The 23,567-nt window shown below is 37.1% G+C and overlaps 1 protein-coding gene across 1 annotated transcript; it reads left to right on the forward strand.

Moving 5' to 3' along the window:
* Positions 1–2,899: 2,899 nt before the first annotated feature.
* Positions 2,900–23,567, forward strand: cfap20dc (CFAP20 domain containing). The gene is made up of 17 exons (XM_030134997.1): positions 2,900–2,920; positions 3,059–3,148; positions 3,665–3,758; positions 3,850–3,922; positions 4,257–4,371; positions 4,509–4,662; positions 5,014–5,145; positions 6,849–7,030; positions 7,165–7,273; positions 7,747–7,857; positions 7,958–8,140; positions 9,531–9,793; positions 13,697–14,047; positions 15,542–15,775; positions 18,279–18,340; positions 22,526–22,620; positions 23,458–23,567. The coding sequence occupies exons 1-17, from the start codon at positions 2,900–2,902 to the stop codon at positions 23,565–23,567; spliced, it is 2,379 nt and encodes a 792-aa protein (XP_029990857.1).

Below are 23,567 nucleotides of genomic sequence, written 5' to 3' on the forward strand. Positions count from 1 at the left end.
TGTGGCCATCACAACATGAAAAACAGTTTTTTGTTGCTATCACTTAACAGCATATCTGAACCAACTGTGTCTACAATAATTAATTGTGTTTTGACTGACACAAATAAATCGATTCTTTTGAAAATAATGAGTGAATAATTAATCATAATTAAGTATGCTAACAAACCGTGATTAACTGATTTTTCCATCTCGGCTTTGTCAATGTTTGCTGCATGCCAGACATTGCTCTGATAATTCTGTCTGTGCTAATCAGTGTCAAGACATTCATGTAGAGACAAGTCTGTTGATATAAATCTGGAATGATGCAGGTATGGATCAGTATTTGTTAAAAACTGAAGCTAAAGTTAATGTGTAAAGTGGCCTTGGATTACTTGGCCATAAGACCATAAGATACAAAAAAAGACTCATATATGATTATAATGTGAAATGAAATGGGTTAAAAAGCCATTTGAAGTATATAGTTTTTGTTACACAATTGTATGTAATACAAATTTACGTGTCATTGCTGTTAAAATGACTTCTATTCTTTATGAAGTGTGTTCACACACCCATACACTAAGTCTTTTTCTGATGCTGTTTTGCCTGGAAACTGTCATGTACAAAGATGAAAATGGGGACAGTGATATCAAACTCTGCAATATTTTTTTTTTTTTCAAGAATAATAAAATCTGCAGTATTCGCAGGTACAACTGGACAGGTTTTTTGTAGTCTCTCTTGTTATATATCCATAAATAACTGCCACCTTGTGTTTGAAGTCAGACATGCAAAAATGTTAACAAGCAGCAAAACATACCATGGTGCTTCTGGATATGGTCTCCCTTAGTAGCTAATTAAAAAGACATCTTTTGATCTCATAATAGCCCTGCTGCCAGGGTAAACAAACCAAGTGACAATGACACAATAATGAATTTTTTGCATTTCAAGAGAGGACTTTAATACAAGTCTATTTTTAAATGTTTTGTTGCAACATCTTTATAATATTAATTTAAAATCTTGGCATGATTAAAAACAACCCAGCTCTAATTTGAGATAAGCCTGTATTCTCATGCTTTAACTTAATTAATGAAACTCTAGCTGTTTCTGGTTCTGCTGTTTTGTGTTTTTCATAAGAGACTGACCTAAAGACATTGTGAAAAAAATAATAAAAAGAAGTATAAAAATAAATACAACCCCAAAACAAAGCAAAGAAAGAAGATTACAGGTATTCAGCTTTGCATCCTTGGCCTATACACTGTGAAATACAATCATATTTCCTCAGTCTTTAAATCTGTTCTGCACTATTGAGTCTGAAATATCCAAATCCATTGCTATACTTCTTTACAAAACACTGTTTTTATATATTTCAATAATTTTATCATAAATATATAGACAAACTGATGGCCCTTGGCCTTTCTCGGCTCCTTTTCTGAATACTGCTCTGTTCTAAACGATGACTACAGTCACCTATTCACATCATTTGATTAAATCACATTGTTATTTTTTTTTTTTTTTTTTTCTTTTTTTTTTTTTTTTTTTTTTTTTACTTTTTATTAACCTAAAACTTCCCTGCTCTCAACTTTTTCTTCAATGTGTTGGGGGTCTGAAAATCATAAGGTAATGTTTAGAAATGAAATATACTTGACAAGATGTATTGATAGGCTTCTGTGTACAATGAAGCATAAGACAAAGTAAATGTATTATTTTTGCTTCCTTCTTTATGTTTTCCATACTCTCCCTACTTGTCTAATTTAAATTTGTATAAAATTTAATTCTCAAAATGATTATTCAAAACTATATAAAAAGAGTTGTTTATATTCACACGTGGTAATGCATATGAATTACACAGTCTACTAGATAGCCTAAGTGTAAATTAAATTATTTGAGCAAGGCCTGCTTTATTTATTTATTTACTCTCCTTTTAATTTCCTTTGCAGCAATGTCTTTGATGCATAAAACATGGTATTCTGCTTTATTTGCGTTATTTGTTTGTTGGTGGAAGTTACAAAATAAATAAAAATAAAATAAATGTAACTACCTGAGCCTTTAGTGGGCTACCGCATACTGTTGGCAGCCTGAGAGGACAATTTTCAATAACAGCTGCATGAATAAAAAATATGACCACTACACTGGTCACTATACTGCTCATGAACCATCATTATCTCCTTTCCCACCTGTTTTGTCTTTTTTTTCAGCCATTACTGCATACTTACAACACGGTGTTGTGCCAAGGTATGTATCCCCACTCAGAATTGTTTCCCCTGGCTGCGGGAGTATAATTTTGACTTTTTAATCTCATTATGACTTTCTTATCTCATAATTTTGATTTTTTTTTTTTTAAATCTCATTATGACTTTCTTATCTCATAATTTTGACTTTTTTTAATCTCATAATTTCGATTTTTTAATCTCATAATTATGACTTTCTTATCTTATAATTATGACTTTTTATCTCATAATTTCAATTTATCTCATAATTTCGACTTTTTATCTCATAATTATGACCTTTTTACTTCATAATTAGGACTTTTTATGTCATAGTCATGACTTACCATGGAGATTTTTTTTCAAAGTCATAATTATGAGATAAAAAGTCGAAATTATGAGACAAAAAAAATCATAATTATGAGATAAAAATTCAAAATTATGAGATAAGAAAGTGGAAATTCTGCTTCCTCAGCCAGGGGAACAGTTCTGAGCAGGGATATGTACCTTGGCACAACACCGGCATATCATTAGCAGGTCGTTGGTGTAGCGTCAGGTTACCATGGTGACACTTCCTGCGTTAGCTAACGGTTGTCCAACCGCTAGCTGTAACTATAACTATTTTAGCCGAGTTTTTACGTTTGTAACGATTCAAGTATTCAATCTAACATTAGGTAAACACGTAGCAATTTTTCCATAGTGACCTAACGTCACGTAAAATGTTCAGAAATAATTATCAGGTAAGTTTAATTTACATCATGTTAAAATAATTGACTTGTCTCTGTAAAATATATTAGCACAAGCGTTAGCCTGTTTTGTTGATACTAGCTTAAGTTGAAGAGGAACGTGACATATGAAAACTGTTGTTTCTCTGGCAGGGTGGAGCTGTGGTGGAGATCTTCAGTGCACAGGGAAAAGACCCAGTAGCAAAATGGAAACTCTGTGGAGGACCATCAGCCATACACAAGGTGTTATTACTGCTGCTGATTTAATTTATGTATGCTATGGCTATTCATAGTGACACAATCATATTAACTGCAATTAGCTAACGCATGTAGCAGTGTGTTTAGCACCCGCAGGAGTAGAAATAGAGCCCTGTGTAGTTAATATGGTGTCACTATAACGCTGAATACATGATAAAGAACTAGGCTCTTTAATGGTAGGCCTACAGCATATAATACATACCTTTAGGATAGCTTTCCATAACATGTTTCAGTTTCTACTTAGTTTATGACAACTGTTTTACTCTACTATAAAATCAAAAGACATGCAATTTTGTTATGTCACTGCAAATGCATTGCCAGAGGTGGATGAAAGAATGTTTTAGCTTTTGTGATAAATTCATTAGTACTTTATTAGTTAGTATTACATTTGTACTTGAGTTTCCATTCATATAAAAAGTTTTGATTATTATTGATAAAACTGAGTCTGCAAATGTAGGTCAGTATTGAACAAGGCCCTTTTCACATTACATCTTCCCACAGGAATATAATAAAGAAATTAAAGGATTTGTTTACTGTCTGGAGGGCAGCAGCCAGACAGTTAAAATGCAAATGCCAGAAAATGGGAAAATGTCTCGTAAGTCACTACCATACTTCCCCTATTTAGCAAATTTGTTTTGCTTTGTTAGATTCCACGTTTTTAATTTCCTTTACATTTTTTGTCTTAGTTGGGCTTCTTCAAAGATTTTTGGTTCTTCAAGTGAATATTCCTCAGAGCAAAGATTTTTCCATTGAGCTTGTGTAAGTACATCTGTTTTTTTATGCTCCAGTATCAAGCAAACATAGAAAACACAAGTGAGATACTATTAGACATTGAGAGTATTTTCGCACTGTAAGTGTGTAACTCAAAATTAAGATTAGATCTATTATTTATAGACATTTTCCTCTCATTCTCACAGATGTTTCATGAAAATTGCTTTGGTGTTGCAGTTTCTTCCATAAAACTGCATCATGAAAACTGATCTTACTGCACTAAATGGAATAAAAACCTTTGAGATCAATAAAGCATTTACCTTCTATGGTCAGGACTTCATGGAGCCATCAGTAATTCTGGTTTAATTCTGCTGCTTCATAGGATAACTGATACAGGGCATCTCAAGAGAAGACTCTACTTATCAACAGTGCACAAAGAGCTGTCTGTAACACTTTGGCATGCAAGGATCCCTCTTGCAGGATTAAAACGCAACATTGTGAGTAGTGTCTCAGAAAAATTCCATCATAACTTTTTGATTTTTGAAGGGTTTGTTATCATTTATGTTCGTATTTCATAGCAGTATCTCTACAGGATGATTTTGTGCTACAAAATCACATTATTGTGTCATCCTAGTGGTCGACTTTGTGTATCGATCTTGTATCCTTCACTGGTGAACTGTTCAAGGATACAGGCTTTCTGAGACTAGATGGCATCACTTTGTTTGCTTCCTGTAAACTCCGGAGAATCTTCACAATGAAAACAGAGCCTACGGGAATGTCAGATGATGGTAACACAACTGATCACACATAAATGTCAAAACAGAATCAGTTTACATCAAGTGACTAATTGTCTGACACAACAGAAATACATACACTACTCACCATTAAAACTTATCCATGACTAGATAATAAACTTATGCTTTACAAAAAACTCCAGCTGCTGTGGTTCCACAGTGTCCACCATTTATTTTTATCTTGAGAGATAGAGTCAGACAGATAGCTGCACTAGGTTACTGGCTGATTTAATCCAAATGTGATGATTCTCAACATTGTACACCTCACTACTTGTAAAATCTATTTTTTACTTTGTCATGACAAGTGAATATGTTTTTTACTGTTCTCCTCACACCTCATTCTAGATATGTTTCTCAGTGGAGCTGGTCTCATGGATTTGATCCCTCGCAGTTGCCAGTTCCCAGCAAACATAAATCATGTCACTCAGGTGTTCAACATGAAGAATTTGCGGAAGGCAGATCTGATTGCTGATTATGGTGAGTAGAACAAATCACAGTATAATAACATGATCAATAAATGAGTTTAAAAAAGTGAAGGTTTAAACAAAGTCATTTTACTTTACATAACATAACAAGACGAACAAGTTCATATTACATTACAGGATGTTATCTATAAATATATGGATGTAGGTGTACTTTTGTTCAAGACCTTTTTGTGGTCTTTTGTACCTCACCTGTACTCAGAGAGCGGCAATTACCTCGTTACATAAAGAGGCATGCATCAGTAATCCAGTTCTGCCGCCTCTGTGGCCTTTTTTATCAGTGCTTATTTATTTGTTCTGACAGCTGTCTAAGTTATGTTAAGTCAACCAGCAGTGCCCATAGAAGAGAGCAGTAAGCACACGAAAGAAATAGCTTTTATAATTAGCATCTGCATTATTAGCATAACATTCCTAATCATAATTAAAACGATTTCTATTAAAGTAGGCAACCAATTTAACTGTGACATAGTTGCTTGGTGAATGTTCGTACTAGAGCACCCAATCTGTCAGAAATTGTTAAAAGTTTTGTCATGCAGTAACAAACAAGCCCTGATTATCTCAGTTCTACGACAAAGATGTCCTCAAGGTCAATACATTCACTGAGTGTAGTCACTGGTGCATTACTTATACTGTAGGTTGTATTTACGTATTGTTATGGGTATAAATTCATGGTATTCTGCAGATTTCGAGGCCACTAAAATTCAGCCACTCTAAACCTGGGTAATTTGAGTGTTGTATCTACTACATCAAAGAAGCACATCTTCCTCCTCTTCCTCACACATTCCTCACAAGTATGTCCAACCTAGCTCATCCTACATCATCCTGTTGACTGTATGTTTTGTGGAATGGAACGCTCTGCTCGCTGCTCTGCTGAGAATCAGACAGAAAGTACTCTATGTTTTGCTGTTACCATCAGCGGAGGTGGTGCTAATGAGCCCTGGCACGGATACAGTAGGGTCGGGTCACGGTTGTATCACAACTCACACAGCAGCCCATTATTTCCACATGATGATATGCAACAGACTGATAGATTAAAGGAAAACATCAACTCAATCCGATAAGCAGTAGTGTCCAGTTTTTATTATAGCGGTATAAACTGCATGTTATGAGCAGAAGGGTTTACTCAAAGCTGTGCATTTCTCAATCTCCACACTTTGTTTTAGCACAGTGCCAGCATTGGAGACAGGTCTGGCTGAACCCATTATCATTCTGGAAATGGGGAACTGGGGAAAAACTCTCCACCTTGTTTGTGTTTATTAAATCACTCATAATTGTCTTGGGTGTTGCCAAGAACAGGATGCAGCGGCAGTGTCTTTGCAAAGAGCCAGGGGACTTCTTTTGGAGGAAGATTTGCACTAAAATCTGATGCACTGAACCCTTAAAAGCAGTCTAGATAATTAAAGTAATACAGCTACTCATTGTGCAGACCAGTCTTCTTAAAATTACTCATACAAGTAGAAAATGTGGAAAAAATAAGTGGCAATAGAATCGTCTGGCATGGGCTGGCTTAACATTCTTATACTTAATGACTATTTTTGAAAAGCAGGCTGCCAAAGCAGTCAAATTTTGTGCTCAGCTGAACTATTCTGCTGAATTCTTTTTCATTGAGAATATGTATTGGTAAAAGTTTTAAAATTATTTTAAATGAAAATACACAAACATAAATGCATAGTGGTCAGTAATGATCATTTATTGCAGCTCCTGATCAGAGTGTGAGTGTGGCCACCACCAGGTTGGCCAGTAATCGAAAGACCAGGCCCCAGGGTGTGTTACAGACAGCCTCAGGCTCCAGAACTTCAGGACCACCACCCCAAAATGGAAGAAAAACCAGTGCTGCCCCAGATGGAATAGACAGCAGTGTACTTTGTATCTCAAACATGGTAATTACACAAATGCCATGAAAAATGAATCCCTTTGAATTATTTGGACTCTGCTGTCATAAAACTATGAGTACAGCAGAGAATATGTGGCCTTGAATTCAAGCTTGTATTTCTCCCATTGCTGTGTCCCTAAGGGATCCCCATCCAGTAGAGTGAACCAAAAAGGTACTACAGAAAGTCAAAATATTACCAGCCAGAGTGAAAAATTATCACACGAAGACTCTTCTGATTGTCCTCAAGAAGGTACAGTTGAATTTTGATTTCACTGTGTTTTCACTTTATTACTACAATATAGTGTAGATGTAAGGTAGCTTGTTCATCAAGGTTTTCTTGGTTAAAAGAGTGTATGTGTTAAATCATTGAAGCACTGAGTATTTGTAAAGGCATTATGAATGAATCAACAAGCCAACTAAAAAGAAAAAATATATTCTCCCAAGCACCTAATAATGGCTTTTACAGTTGATAATGCAACATCCTGTAGCATGATTGAATGCAAAATTAATGATTGAAATTTCTTAATTCAGTGGAACATAATGTAGCAGGCTGTATTCTCTCTTTTCCGAATGAATATAAGAAGCTCAGAAATGCTTTCGTTAATGGGGATTTTCACTGTGCATAATCAGTTCACACACATGCCTTTGCCAAGCTTTAACAACAGTGTTGTGTGACTGTTTTGTGTTACGAAGCCTGTCTAATATTTAAAGTATTGTGCATAGGAACATCTGGCATTTTACAACCCCATCCCCCAAAAGACAGAATATTTGACAAGCAAGGCTCCAAGAAACTACGGGTCTACAGTGCCGGTCGACAAAAACCTGCATCTCCTGGTAAGCTGTGTGCGCTGCATATTATATTCTGTTTGTGTGCGTGACTGTAGTGTATGGCATGCAGAATGTGCCATGATTTGTTTGGTAACGCTCCTTCCAGACACTGGGCCTGTTGCTCACAGAAACAGGAGTAAGACCAAGGAAAAGTGCACTCATTCATCTAGTGAGCGAGAGATCAGACAGCAACCTCTTACCTTAATGGAAAGGACAGAGCACCGAACAGCAGGTGAGGCACATATCTGCTGTGACTGGAGAGAGAGCAGGACAGCAGGAAGCAGCAGTAGTAAGACACGTACACTTTCAGACTGAATGAGGGATGCTTATAAAAGTATAAAGAGAGAGAGTGGGAAATCGAAAAATTATACACAAGAGAATATTATCAGTGCTGGTTATATTGACGTCTGCTTTGGTTCAGATTCTTCAAAGTAACTCCTTTATAGTTCAGAAAAATACCTATTCTTACTTTTAATTCTTAAATTAGATCAGTTTAAGATATTGCATGAATTTTAATGAGCCTCATTCCATGCTGCACACACCATTGCTTTTCTCCCCGTTTTTTAATTTTGCATGACCCGCGTCAAGGCCATTTGCAGGATTTTTGTTAGAGTACCCCTTACTCCAATCCCCAAACTCCCCTATCACCACCATCACATGAACACACACACACTTCTACTACACTCCGATTGTCCTCATAAAGTAAGTGCACATGCTTCGAAAGCTCATTTATGGATGTTTCTCCACATCAGTAAGCTCCTTTGCTGCAGCCCTGCCCACACATGGAAAGTAGTTAGTTCATTAATGGTAATGTGGCACATTAAATAAAAGTCAGAGGGACATCTCCTGGGCCTAGGGTTTGCCACACAGTGGGCAATTAGAGAAAGTGATTATACTGTTTGAGAGGTTGAAATTTGCTTGCTCTTTTACATTGGAAGAGGTTTCTCTGTCTTTATTCTCAGACTTATCACATATTTTCAGAGTTTCTTGCATATCTCAATGGAAGTTTAAAGTTTTACTTAAGGCTGATAAACATTTTACCCACCATTGGATATATAATGAGCAACCTTGTGTTAGATATCTCAACGCTGCTGTAAAATTTTCTTTCCACTTAAACTGAAGTAGAAAATCAAAAGAGCGAATCAGGGTCAAAGCAATGTCAGTTCGAATAATAGGTGTATGCTTGTTTTTTAATGATCTTCGGACATGTCATTTGATAAATACACACTACTAATGGAGTGAATTTGCTGCATACAGTCTCCCTTAAGGTTTGCAATGTTACTGACAGAACCTACAAAAATGTTTATGAGTAATTTATTACAATCAACTCCTGATTTTAGAACGACATCAGCCATTATCATTAGTCATTGTAAGATTTTTCATTATTCTTTACTCAGTCTTCACTCAGGTTTAATCATCACGTTTAATCTTTCTGGTGTTTGCTGAGAGATTTATGTTTGCACTGTGGAATTAAATTTTAAGCTTATAGCATTTTTTAATAAATACACATGGGAGTTCTGCCTAGGTTAGAATATTGTTTTGGTGTTTGTCTTGTTTTGCAATCTTTTGTTTTAGATTAAAGTGATATCAGTCTGGCTAAGCAAAGTGTCAGAGCCATTCACATACAAGCAGAGTGTGTCTCTAACTTGTTCTGGCCAGGATCGTCTTCTGACCTGCAGGTGTCTCTAACTTGTTCTGGCCAGGGTCGTCTTCTGACCTGCAGGTCTGGAGCAGCTGGGAGAGTAATGAGGGGGCCGAGCCCCAGCTCTCTTTGGAAGAGGAGGTGTTCACTTTCTCATCGCAGCCTCACTCGCCCAAACGAGGGCAAGGCCAGGGTGACCAGGAGAAGACAGAGACAGGAGATCACCGGGTTCAGAACAAAAGTGGGAGGCGATGTGACGCCCAACCTGAAGATGACTTCATTGGCAGTGAAAGTGATGAGGTATGTTTGCTCTGGGGAGCACTTGCACCCCTTGGTTGAAGTCCTACCTGGACACACATGTCAAATGTGCTTTATGATGTTTTTACAAAGTGTAGAATGAGAAAAGTTATTGCACTGGATTAGTTTGGACCAAATGATTAAGTCAGATAATTTAAGGTTTCTGATAAACTTCAGATATGGATAGTTCAAAACAATAACAAAAGATGTAGCTGTAGATGACATCTTGAATTAGGAATCATTAATGCTGGTAAAGGGGATATGACACCACTGAATAAAACAGGCTATTGCAATGAATACAATTATGGATAGGGATGGGAACTGATTAGAATTTAACAATTCTGATAATAATATAACATATACAGTATGCACAAATAATAATAACAGATGACGTTGGGCCGGTTTGGGGGGGTGGGGGGGTTGTCACACCATATGGCCTATAAAGTGAAAGTGAAACTTAAGACACTTTGCTGTTGTGCACCTCATTTTCCTTTTCCCTACTTTTGGAAACTTTTATTTGAGGGGGCAGGACATTTGTTGCCCCCCAGAACTGGGCCCGGATGACGCCCTGGTGTTTGCTCTGCCGCTAGATTCACAAGCGGTTACTAAGTAGTGTATTAAACACGTGACACTCCTGTAAATGAATTACATGCTGTGTGGACAAATGTTTTAGTATATTGGAGGGATTTCCCCCATTTGAAGAAATGGAAGCTTTGCAAGTGTTACAGGTGGCCCTGGGGTCATCTTTTCACTTGAAATATTGCCATACTTTGGAGCGTTTCTGCCTCAACATCATGTTGGCTATGTTCTAAACCAAAACAATGCAGCGTACGTGTGACATCATCACGCATGTGCAACGAAGGCAGAATCAATAAGCAGAATCATTAAGCAGGTAGGCAAATGATTCCAAGGAACTGATCTACTGGGAACCAGAACTCAAAAAGAAACGGTTCTCCCATTCCCATCCCTAATTACAGATAGAACTGAATTTGAACATCGTTAGAAAGATTTGATACAATATAATTGCACAAGACAGCAAAATATATAACATAAGCATAATTATCTTAAAATATTTGAATGTGAAAAAGTTACATATTATAGGTTTAGGACCTGGTTAAAATTCAGCTGAAATGAATAGACATGTAGTATTTTCAGAGAATGTTCCCTGCTCTAGCAATCAGTAACACAAAAAAGCAAGAAACACTCACCACAGGAAACCACAGCATTGACTAGTGGAATGTTATATGAATTTTATCTTTTATTCCTGTTCATCTATGACGTCTAAACCACGAGAATGAGAATGCAACTGAGCACTGAACTGTCTGACTCAAAACTAGGTGGATGTCCATAGGCGTTCTGGGAAATTAAATGATAGCAGGGAGCGGCAGAGAGAGAGGGAGAGGGAGGGAGAGCGAAGAAAGAGAGAAAGAATGCATAGATTACTCCTCAGAAGTGTATTCTAACGTGTCACAATAAAATAACACTGAGTATCTGCCTTGAGGGCTCAAAGAAGCATTTCTTCAAATTAAAACATTCCAATCAGCTGTCACCACTCAGTATGAACTACAGTTAGAAGGTAAAGGAAGCGTGTAATTTCATTTTGTGAGAGCTGAGTAAGCAATATGAAAGGATATTTTTTTTAACCTATCAGCTGAAAGAGGGACAGTTTAATGTTTTCTAGCTCCCCGTGACGACTTTGCTCTTCAATGGTCATGGAAATAGTTCTATAGTTTTCGTAATATTCAATACTAAAGGACACAATAGCCATTTCCTCTCGTAGCTGAAAAGATCATAAATTGGATAACCATAGCTTTTTCAAGTAGTACACCCCAACAAGCCAGGCTATGCTGAAATGTGTTTCTGTAATAGATTTTTATGATGGTTAATGGAGCAAGGTAATGTGTGGTGGAGCACTAAAGCTGAAAACTGCATATTGCTCCTGATATGCTGCAAACATACTGCAAACCTTCCATTGCTTGAACTTTCATGTTGCTTCACTGTAATCTTTGAGCTCTGTCGTACAGAATGATGTTTAGATGAAGTTGTGCAGAGTTTGACACTGTCAGACTATTTTCACATTTATGTATTTATGGATGAAGCGAAACGTCTTTGTAGTTTCCTAAAACCTGAGATTATGGGGTGTACTAGCATATCAAATTGCAAATATTATAGCTCAAATTGTGATTGAAAAATGCAACTTTTATTTATTTGTGATGTCAAAACTTTAAGCTATTGGTGCTGCTGCAGGGGGGATGGAAACATCATGTTCAACGTTTGAAAGGAGCAGTATTCACATATTCAACTATATATTCAGAATTTCCTTGGATTTTTCAATTATGGAGGAGGAGACTTTTACAAATTTTTAAAGGTAATTTTAACTTTTTGTGGGAAAAAAAATCATACCAGACAGAAATTATTGTTTAGTACAGAGTATTGTTAATATGTCTTATAATATGACTAGAGGGAATTTTTAAGCACAGCAGTTTAATAGTCTAGTTTGGCCAGTTACAACAGCATCAGCCTGAATACTCTTGGCATACTTAAACAGCTCGTTAGTGCTGTTTTGCCAGGTAAAACTCAAAACAACACAGCTGCCATGTTACTTTTAATAAAAGGCTGGACCATGGTGTTTCCACTGTTGTGTAAGCTTTGGCTTGCCAAACAACTATATTCCGCTGCAATTGGTCCAATCACATACCAGACAGTGGTGACTTTCCATCTGACACAAGTTGGCTTGATTTGGATTTTTATCCAGTTATGGCAGGTTGCTCATTTCTCATTTTGAGGCAATATCATCTTTCAAGGTGTTGCATCAGGTTCATGCAATTCTATTGAGCCAACGTTTGTTCTTAAACATAGAGAAATATTAAAAGCAAAACAAACCAATGAACTGAGCGAATCCATGTTCATATATGTAGAAGATACAATAGTTCTGGATAGATTGTTTTGTGTTTAAGGGGAACTTAGTAAGTTCACTGCACTGATAATGTAACAGCTTAATAACTGAAATATTTATTGCTAAATGTCCTCAACAGAGACTGAAACACTGTAAACACATACAGAGAGCCACACCCATAAAAAGCTTACATAGAGCATACATGCAGTTCATCAAGAAAAGGCAGTCAGAGAAAACAGAGGAAAAAAATATGAAGTAGGAGAGCTAAAAACCCTAAGGCTTTATAATAACCCCAAAACAAAGCTGACAGAAAACACTACCAAAACCAAAGCACAAGGAACTGAGGGTGATGGAGTCCTCAGAGAATATAATATAATCTACTGTATTATTCAGCTTTTTTCAGTTCATTTAAAAGCACTGTTTATCACAAAGAAACTAACAATTCCTCTATGCATTTGTCAAGCTAAATACACAAAATGAGGCAAGTTTGGTTTCTTTTGGATAGAAAACTACAATACAATATATTTCAAGTGTGACCCAGTTTTACAGTAAAAGAAAAAGTATAACATGTACAGAGAAACTTCCTAACTCTCCCTCTGCACTGTTGGTGTTCAAAACATTTTAAGTTGTTGAAAAGAACAATGTATTATCGCAGCATTTTTATTAAAAGGTTCCAACTGTCCCTTAAATGAGTTTAAACTTTGAACCTACAGGTGGAAATGATTAGCTGAATTAAACAGAATGTTATTAGGCTTTTGAGACATGAGGTTAATTTAAAGCTGAGCAGTCAACACCTGGTCAAATCCCAGTGACTATTTGCCATCTCATTATAATGTTCCATTAAACACACCTCGATCTAAAGGGCACAACACACAAGTAGCCAAACTAACTTTAAAAACAATAGAAAAAATGTATCAGATGATCTTGAATATGACTTCTTATCATTTTTACTTTGTTATAACTCCCTTCATAAGCAATCTTTGATCATTCAGTTGCTGTATTTCTTCCAGGAAAAGATCTATGCCACATTTCAGCATCAAAGAAAAACTGTTGACTCCAGCCCTGCTACATCCATATCTAGTGATTCAATTTTGGATGTTGAACTGGATTATGAAGTCCACCCGGAATCTCAAAATATCAACCAAACATCATCAGAAGACAGTGGTCATGGTAGCACAGATGTGCTCACTCTCTCTACATCCACTGGAAGAGCTGAAACCAGTGAGATGGTCCCAAGGCATTGCCTCTCACCCAGTGCAAGCCTTGTGCTGAAGTGTCACCCTTGCGGATCACAAAGCAGCAGTGTGTCATTTTCCAGAAGACTGCTGCATGAAGTCCAATTGGAGTCCAGAAAACACAAGGTACTGGTGTACATTTCTAGGGTTCATTGAAAATGGTTGGAACAGATGACTCAGTTGTAGATATTGCTATAAGAGGCAGCAGTTTCTACAATAACAAGTATGTTTTTTCACATAGTAGTTCAGAAATTAAGGAGCCTGTTCCATGCTCCCATAGGAATACTAATCAAAAAGTTGGCATCATTGAGATTTGAAAATGTATGATAATCACATTACAAAGGACTGACTCAAAAAGAATAAAAAATCATTTAGAATAATTTAATAGTTTTTTTCCACACATATTTGCCATTTTGGGGACAACTCAGTTTGTTTGTTTATTCACTGTAAACCAGATTTCCTCACATTATCCAGGTTATTTAGCTTTAAACTTTAGTTTGCATTCGGAGCAGATTGATCACTGATTCTAAAATTCTTCTGTAGATGTTTCAGCTCAAGTCATATTCTGACTCACATGAGGTTGTTCTCCCTTCTCACTATTTGCATATTTCCATCACCACCAAAATCAAACTCTCCTTTTACTATGCAAAACAACATCCAAACCAGCACCTGCATCCTGAAAATGGCAAGTTTGTGACAAAATGCTAATGAATTTAATACCTTTCTCCAGTTCTAAACAGGTCTAAAACAAGGTCACGTCATATAATTTACAACTACAAAAAGATTTTTCAAGTTCTGGTGTATATTTGAGGCCTGATGTCTTATGTGCAGTTTCTGTTTTAAAGTTACTTATGGTATAATGGTATCGTATAATACTTATGGTATTGTACCAAACTGTTTTATCCCACTGTAATGTGTGATCACTGCTGTTTTGGACCACTAAAGTCAATTTGTGATGGTTTGTAATGGTGTTGAGAGGGATCAGACTATGGCCTGTTACAAATAGAGGTAGGCTGCTGCTCCTGTTTAAGAGAGATTCTGGATCAGAGGAAAATCATCTGGAGTGATCACAAAGCCTAAAAGGAGATCTGTCACTAAGCTGATCCTTTCTGCATTTACACAAGTCACAGCTGAGGCACACAGAATCCCAGCATCTTTCCCGAGTGCAGCTCCTGCCTGCTGATTTGTGCAGACAGAAGCACAAATCAACAGACAGGTAGCATGCAGTGAAGGCTATGACTGAAAGGCTGTCAGAGAAATATGACAAGGAGTTGGTTTCCCTCACTGCAACCATGGTTTATTGAGTGCCACTGATTTAACACCAGGGCACCACCAGGCATCCTTGCACTTTGTCAGACAAAATAAGTTAGCAAAGTACTCACTTAAATCAATAGATCTACTGTTGAAAGACATTTCCTCTGAGGGTCAAAACAATGGCCTTTGTCCAGCTCTGCCCCTAGCTCTGTCTGGGATCACAATCTCTTGCTACTTTTCCGATTCTACAACACATTATAGCTCTGTAGATTGGAGTATTTTGTGTGATTGTGACTTAATACAAGTTGTTTACATTTAGATTGCTTCCGAAGAACTAACCATTATTTATTTTTGATAATAACAAAGGAGGAGGACAAGAAACTGCCTGTTGATTCCAGTGATTGCATGTCATCTCTGCTTGGCAATCTACACTTGTGCCAAGATGATGATGAGGAGCTGAGAATGCTGGCAAGTCTAAAAAGGGAGCAAGAGGAAGACGAATGTAGAGCCTCGGGTCTCAGCGCTTCTCAGATCCACCGGTGTAATGTCAGCATCAGCATGAGCAGTGATGACACCTCCACCTGGACTCATGTCTCCATGGTCTGTGGTATTTTTTTCTGCTCTTCTTCATCTTTTAGTGTTGATTCTTTACTAACAAGGAACATTTATCTGCAGCCCATCCTCCATTCATTATTTGTCCCTCTTTCTGTGTGCCACCTGGCATAAATATCGTGGCCCCAGTTGATCCTCACCTCTTCTAATTTCCATTTCAAGCTCCCTACTTATGCCACCATGAAGTGCTAATGCATGGGTGTGTTTTCTGCATTACAAACGATTATGGAGATAGAAACACATTAATTGGTCTCTTACAGCTTTTAAAACGTACAATGCACACACTAATATCTACTATCCATGGTTCCCCCGATGACTGAAATTTATTTAGGTCATTTGACATTATCCCCAGAAGTCTTTTTAGAATTCAAAGATGGTACAGTTTGCTCTTGGCTACTGAAGGTCATTTAGATCTGTGTGCTATTAGCATAAGCAGGTTGCACTTATGAAGAGAGAACATTGCCCTACGTGGCCCTTTGTCCTTTTTAGGATCCCCAGTGAATATAATTATTAAAAAGGCTGGAGTTATAGGTCCGTTACCATTTCTGCAGATATATGTATCTGTTAATGTAGTGAGATTCATGCAGGACACAATGAGTATTGGCATTACCACAGGGATTATTATTTTATGGTTCCTTTGTTGAAAGAAAAGTGAGGGGTTCACCCTGGAAATAGTAAATTTTTTTAGGCCTTAAGTAGTTACATCTTCTTGCAGGGAAATGACAGTATGTTTATACACGGTGAGAGCGAACCCTGCAATTACATTTTTTAGGAGATGTTTGAAAGAAACTGCTTTGCCTCTGTGGGTTTTGAAACCTGTTTGCACACATCATTTTAGCTGAATTCAAGAACAAGGGAAAGGCAAATGACTAAAATCATATCAGTGTTGCTCAGACATGCAACAATTTTTAATTGTTATTAGAAGAGCTGTGACAATTATTATATAATCACTTGATCGCAATTACTTCAGCTAACTGATCTATTTGTGCACCCGTAATAATTGTCTTCATTTACTTGTATGACCCTACCAGAAATGTCACACTCCCGTGACATTTTCTACCATTTGAGATCTGAGCAGTGCTCTTTTAATGACCTTACCTCATTGCACTGGTATCTTGAGGTACTTCGCTTCTATGGATTCTTTTTGTATTTCAGGAACAGCCTGTGTACTGTAAAATTATTTGAGATCTGTCCTGAATCATTTTTGTTGACCAAAACTAAATAAAAATGCAGGATATGTTTATAAGTTCCAGTGTTCAGTGCCAGTAAAGGCTTTGTTTTCTTTATTTCCTTATACTTTAGAAGCCATTATAAGGTTTATAGTATTCTAGTGACGTAGAATTACGTTGTTATTTGCAATTATTTGTTTGACAGTTAATTGCCAACCAAAATGTCATTATTGTGACTGCTGTACTCGTATTGTGATGTTTGACCCAGTGTGTGATGTGAAGTTGGGTTGAGGAGTCGGGTTTATCTGTACCTGTTGTTGTTTGATGACGATCCTGCTGACACTAACGCTCCTACTGCTGGTCATAGTTTTATGTTAGCTTAAAAGGCGGTGTCCCTTTAAAAGATGCAGTGTGCTTTGGATAGAAGCACACACTTGTAATACTTAGTGAAGGGAACACTTACATCTAAGCGTTCCGTTTGATATAGTGGTTCATGCAAGTTTAAGTGATAATGTGAGTTACTGGGTTTAATATTTAAATATTTAAAGCTTAATATATACTTGGGTTTAATATTACACATAAGCTTTGTCCTCTAAGTTTCTCCATCAGCATACGGGTAAGTCATCATCATCAGTACATATTACCTGCAGAATTCCACAGGGTACAATTTTAGGTCCTGTCTTATTTTTAGAGGAGATTACATAAAGAAGGCACTGGAGCACACAGATAGCTAAAATTTGCTTAAACAATGCAAAGACTACAGCTTCAACGTGACTGCTTCTTCATCAAAGTCATGTAATGTAATAGCCTTTAAACAGGCACTAGGCTTAAATAGCCTCCAGAGGCTATAATATGGTCCTTAGCTTTGACAAGATGGAGAGGCTAAAGCACTCGCTTTTCCTACAGCTGAATATTATTGTATATTGAAAATGAAACCATTCTTATCTGCTCCTTCTAATCCTGTCTCTGTTAACGCAGCTCAGCTCACAAAGAATACTGCTGCCGGGGCCATAAACGTATCATTCTTGGTTTTGCTGCGATGGTAACATCTAATTATCACAAGATTTTACAAATGCCTTGACCCTGGCTTGTGAACCTTGAACACGGTTAAGACAGAAAAAAACAGAAAGTTACCTCTTACTTTGACCCTAGAGGATCTATCAAGATTTATATTAACAGTGAAAGTTTTAAGTGTATTCCTCTAAAGAACACCAAGTGCACTTGTGATTTCAGCAAAATAATGAAGTGATTTTTGGTATTTGACTCGAGTATTTATTGACATTTTAACATAATTTTTGCTGCTGCTTCTCTTACTGATTTAGCCGGATAATCAAGGTCACCACTATCAAAAGGAAATGAACCCCCTCCTGTCCTCAAACCCCAGGTAAGCAAGAATTTGTTCACAGACATCTTTTCTTAATCCACTTGACAAATTGGAGCTATTGTCTACGAGTAAAAACTCATTGTTACAGAAGAGCAATACCACTTTTTTTTTTTTTTTTTTTTTTTACTGCATTAACGTCAAAGTTTGGATGTTTAAATGTCTCTAAAATACCTAATTGCTTTCATTATTTGTGTACTAGATTGTTATTAAGGTTTTTCCCAGCAAAAGTTAGAATGGAAATTGTAAAGAAAAGTGAATATGATGTGTTATTTAAACTTATGTAGCTTGTATTTGTTTTTGTGCTTAAAACAGAGGCTGAAATCCCTAATCAGATGCTAACCAGTGACTGCAGAATTAAGGCTAAATGTCAACTGTCAGATAGATACGCAGAAGGGGCTTATCTCCTTCAAAGATAAGTACAAATAAATTGAGTGTCAGACATCTAGCGTTCTTTTCGCTTAACTGCTGTTGTCATTTTCACAAGTACAGATTATTTTCCCCATATTATTAAGCTTGTCAGATTCATTGCAGGTAATTTTTTTTTTTTTTTTTAACTTTTTTTTGTTTTTATTCCTTGGATAATAAATGCCAGACATCAAGTTTTGAGTTCAAGTTCGAATAAAATGCAAGCTACACTCACCATTTAGCACTGTCTTTCAGCCACTGTGCAAAATGAAATCCATCACGGATGAGGCAAAGGCCAATTTCCTCACAGCAGGAGCCTCTTTTGTAGTCCATAATGCAAAGCAGCCACAAGGCACGTTCCACCTTGTATTACCTACCCACAGGTTAAAAAACAAAACAAAGTTCAAGTTCTGAGCACAACAACAGACATATTGATGAATGGAGCTATATTACTGGGGGAGAATGAAAAAATTACTGAGTTAACTTCTATTTTTAATATTTGGCAAAGTCTTTTTAATGTCAACTCCGGTATTTAATGCTAAACATTCGGGTCTCTGTGGGTTATCAAGGAACAATCCAAAAACACAGGTTGAATAAATGAACTAAAAGATGGTTTGTACCTCAAATAAGACAGTAAAACTCAACATTTATCTAAAATGATCTTATGTTGTGTCATTTATGTTACAAATTGCTATTTTGACCAAGTAAAACATAAGGGAAACTGCACAATTAAGGTACAGCAAATTAAGTTATGCACTCGATAGCCCTCACTGACATTTAAGTCAGATATGTTTACTATGGTACTATATTCCTGAAAGAGAAAAAAATAGCCTGGAGATAAAGCTTGGATCAAATATCTGTTTGAGGCAGATTTAATATGTTGACTTAGAGGACAAGATGGAACGCCCAGCTGAGATACCTTCAATGCTATTAATAATACAGCATTGCAGATATTGGATACATTTTATACAATAGACTGTCACTGACTCTGGTCGGTTTATAGGCACTATTTCCATTATAACACCCAAACATGGTGACGTTTGGCCCTATCCGGTTCTCCTTGAATGGTTATGGAGACCCCTGCCCAGCCCCACTGTCCGCAAATGCAGAGCCCTGTCTCTGCACATCTCCATCTTTTCGTGGGTGTACACAACCGTGTGGCTTGTTACAAAAGAAGACAAAGAGATTGCATCATAATTCTGCTACTGAAATTATGCAACCAGCTCCGTTCTAACACTTTTGATTTATTGATGAAAAGCAAGGTTGTCTGGTGTGAACATACACAGATTCTTGTCTATTTTGTTTGTTATTACTGGATCAAATTGACTTATATTATGTAATGTTTTTAATCAGTTTGTTTGTCAGGAATATGTTTTCCTTTTTTCTGTCATTTTTGATTGCTGGTGTATATTTTGGACAGTTTCAGGGGACTTCTGTCCACTGAAATGAATATTGCTAATGACAGACACCTCAAATACTTCCCTCTCGCTGGTGTGTGTGGAACGCAGCACCACAGTATTTGCAGCTGTACTACTGAAATTAGACTTTGAAGCAAGGCTTGATTTACATATTGAAGAGCAGCTGCACAGGATTTGTCGTTGTTTTCTTTGCTTTTCTTTTAGGCAGTGCATTCTGACACACACTAACAGTAAATTCTATCATGGCTTTTTTAGGTTCCTGGCACTACCGCAAGGCTTCCTTGGTGTAGAGAGCCACAGCTTCCTTGACAGCTAAAACGCTCCTTTTGCTTTGCTTAATGTCGACAGGGCTTTTCTAGCATTTTTGAACGTGTTTCTCTGTATTCGATACTTGTTTCTGCCTTTGGCTAGCATACCAAATGTGAAACCTCAAATCAGGCTGTCATCGAAACCATGAGTGGCAATTCACTTGTTTTCCAACTAAAACGCCTAAGAACTTGAGTACAATTCCCAGGATATCAGACCATTCAAACCTCCTTCATACTGTTTTATTGGGTTATTTGATTATTTATTGATTATTATTGGGTTATTTATTGGTTTATTGGGTCATTTGAGAATCTTATAAATTCACATCTGTCTTAAAACAATAATCACATTCCCACACAAGTATTGTTTCACATTTTTCCTAATTTTGCCTTCTGTCCACACGAGCTGTGCAAACAGCCCTTCAGACTGTGATTAAAATGTATGAAATAGTTGTCATTTTAGGTTAGAATGTGGACTGTGGATTGTTGATAGCATAGAAGGGTTTTTATAGGAAACACGCCAGTTATATCAGTGCTATCAATACTTCACCACTTTTGAAATACACTACAGGACCGCATTACAGTAAGTCAAACTTATTTAATTATTTTACCACAGGTTCTTTCATTCTTGATTATAATTAATTTAAAAACTCATGTGTTAATGGCTCACCCAGCCCAACTTAATAACGTGTGGTACAATTTGCAGCTCTGTCGCAGAGCCCCTTGTCCTCGAAAATTGCTTCCATTACCTTCTGTGATGCGTTCCTGCCCATCACACAGTCACAGAAGTGATTGAGAGGGGTGAACACCTTTGTTAAAAGCAAAACTCAGATCTTCAGTAGAGATAATTTTCCTTATCTTTCAAAACTCTCAAGGTTACAAATTTCATTCATGCCAACATGCATGGAAATATCTGATAAAGCTTTGATTTGGTTTCTGCTGTGTTTTTTTCACATTATTTGGGTTTTCTTTGAAAGTAATTGAAGCCATTTAATGCCTAATTTTATCATAGAACATATTTACAGTATTTACTTATCAAACTCATTCAGATGTGCATTTTTTGTACTTACTCACACCAGTAGTTTTGATTTACACTGACACTATATCAGTTAATTCCTAGAGTTACACTTTGTACAGTTCTGGTTGTTTTACTCATCTGGTGGAACACTGGAATGGAACATTATTGCTGTATGTTTTATTTAAAAGGCTCAGTAACCTCCATTAAAACCTCTTTTTGTCAGTAATCTGTTAGAATAGAAAACATACTGTGCTGTATAAAATATAAATAAACAAACTATGACCAGCATACACACTGAGGTTGGTGAATGTACTTTTCAGGAAGAGTGACATAATCAGTCATTGCTGTTAACGGTGAAAGCAGAACCGACCATTTAAACTTCCTGCTGCCAGCTAAATGCAGATAGATTATGAGTACTTCATTAAAAATGCTGTGACGTGGTCTTATGAATTACTTTGTCCAGAGGCAAAAGATGTAAATGGATAATTGTGCAACTGATGTAGCACAGTTGCCCTAAAATAATTATGAATTCTCTTTAACAAATGCATCTCTGCAGTGCCTCTAAGTAATAATTTATTCTGTGTCTTTTTTTTCAGCTTGCTCTTTTTGTTTTTCATCATTTTCGTCCATATTTTACAAGGAGTGTTTTTATTTGGAGTGAAACTGATGTGCTGTATGATGTATAGATGGAGCCTTTGTACTTATCAGACATGGAGGACAAACTCATTTAGAGAGAAAGGAAATCCTGCTCTCTCAGACGCAGGCTAAGGTTAAGACCCCTACTCCGGGGCCCAATGTGGACACTCAGAATCTAATAAATGATCCTTCAGGTAAAAGTGAGAGGCGCAGAGGCTAAGTGTGCTCGGGAAATGGCTCAAGGACAACGGAGGCTTAGAAGGGCTCCTGAAAACATACGATGATGGGAACCTTATTGTTAAGATGTCATATAGAGGCAATTTGATGTGCTGCTGCAGTAGTAGGATGATGAGCGTAATGGCACGTGCTGTCATGACTATAGTCTTTATGGTCTTTTCCCCAGGGAGTGGATGGACGTGCTCAGCCCTCCTATTATGCCTCCCAGTCAGCACAGAAGGTCAGGCAACACATGGGACAATCGAGAAGATCTAATCGGAGGTAACCTTCATTTTACTCTCCCTGCCCCCAGTCACCTTTTTATTACCTTTGTAGAAAGGCAGTCAGCCAGCAATCCAACACCTTAACATGCACCACATACACTGAATAAATGTGTAAAATATATACATATGTGTCCAGTGTCACATTATACTAATGGAGGCAGTTACTGTTAATCCCGTGCAAACACAGCATGGTGGAAAACCATGTGAAGCGGTATCTAATTAATGCTAAAAAAACCCATGAGAGTGAAGCTCTGTGTCCTCCACATAACTCCATAGGTCAAAAGAGACAGGCTCATTACAGGTCTGCGCCCCCTAGACACATCTGCAAGGTTAATTGATGAAACCTTTTCCAGTTTACAACATCATTTCTAAACCCTTTTACGCAATGTGTCTTATAATTAGTTTTCATTATTGTCACCGAACTTCTGATAAGATAAAATGTTCCTCCCGGAGCATTCCATAACCTTTTTAGCATTTAACTGCCTGTCAATTTAACAGCTAAATTCTTGTGCTTTAAAGTAGTGGGGATTACAGGGAATCTCTTTACAGCTCCATAATGTGGTGGTGGGTGTGGGACTCTCAGGTCTTGATAGATGAAAGAAAAAATGGAGGCGGCAGAAAACTTTAAATCCACCTGGGTCTGAAGGTCATCGTACTGTGTACACTTCTCCATTTGATAGAACAGGCTCTTATTCATAACTGGTACAGATGTTTTACTGTCGCAAGAATATGTGCAAGAAAACTTTATTGATACAAATTTAATCTAGACTCCTATTTCGTGTTTGTTTGAACAAGGGACTTTAAGTTATGCAGTTTTTTTTCCTCTTTCCTACAGGGGAGGATGAACCGGTGACTGAAGAGGACGAGTATTTGAATCTGCTCTATGATCCTTGCCTCAACTGCTATTTTGATCCAAAGACAGGAAAGTACTATGAACTAGCTTAA

This window comes from Sphaeramia orbicularis, chromosome 5, assembly GCF_902148855.1.
Source record: "Sphaeramia orbicularis chromosome 5, fSphaOr1.1, whole genome shotgun sequence".
NCBI classification, from domain to species: Eukaryota; Metazoa; Chordata; class Actinopteri; order Kurtiformes; family Apogonidae; genus Sphaeramia; species Sphaeramia orbicularis.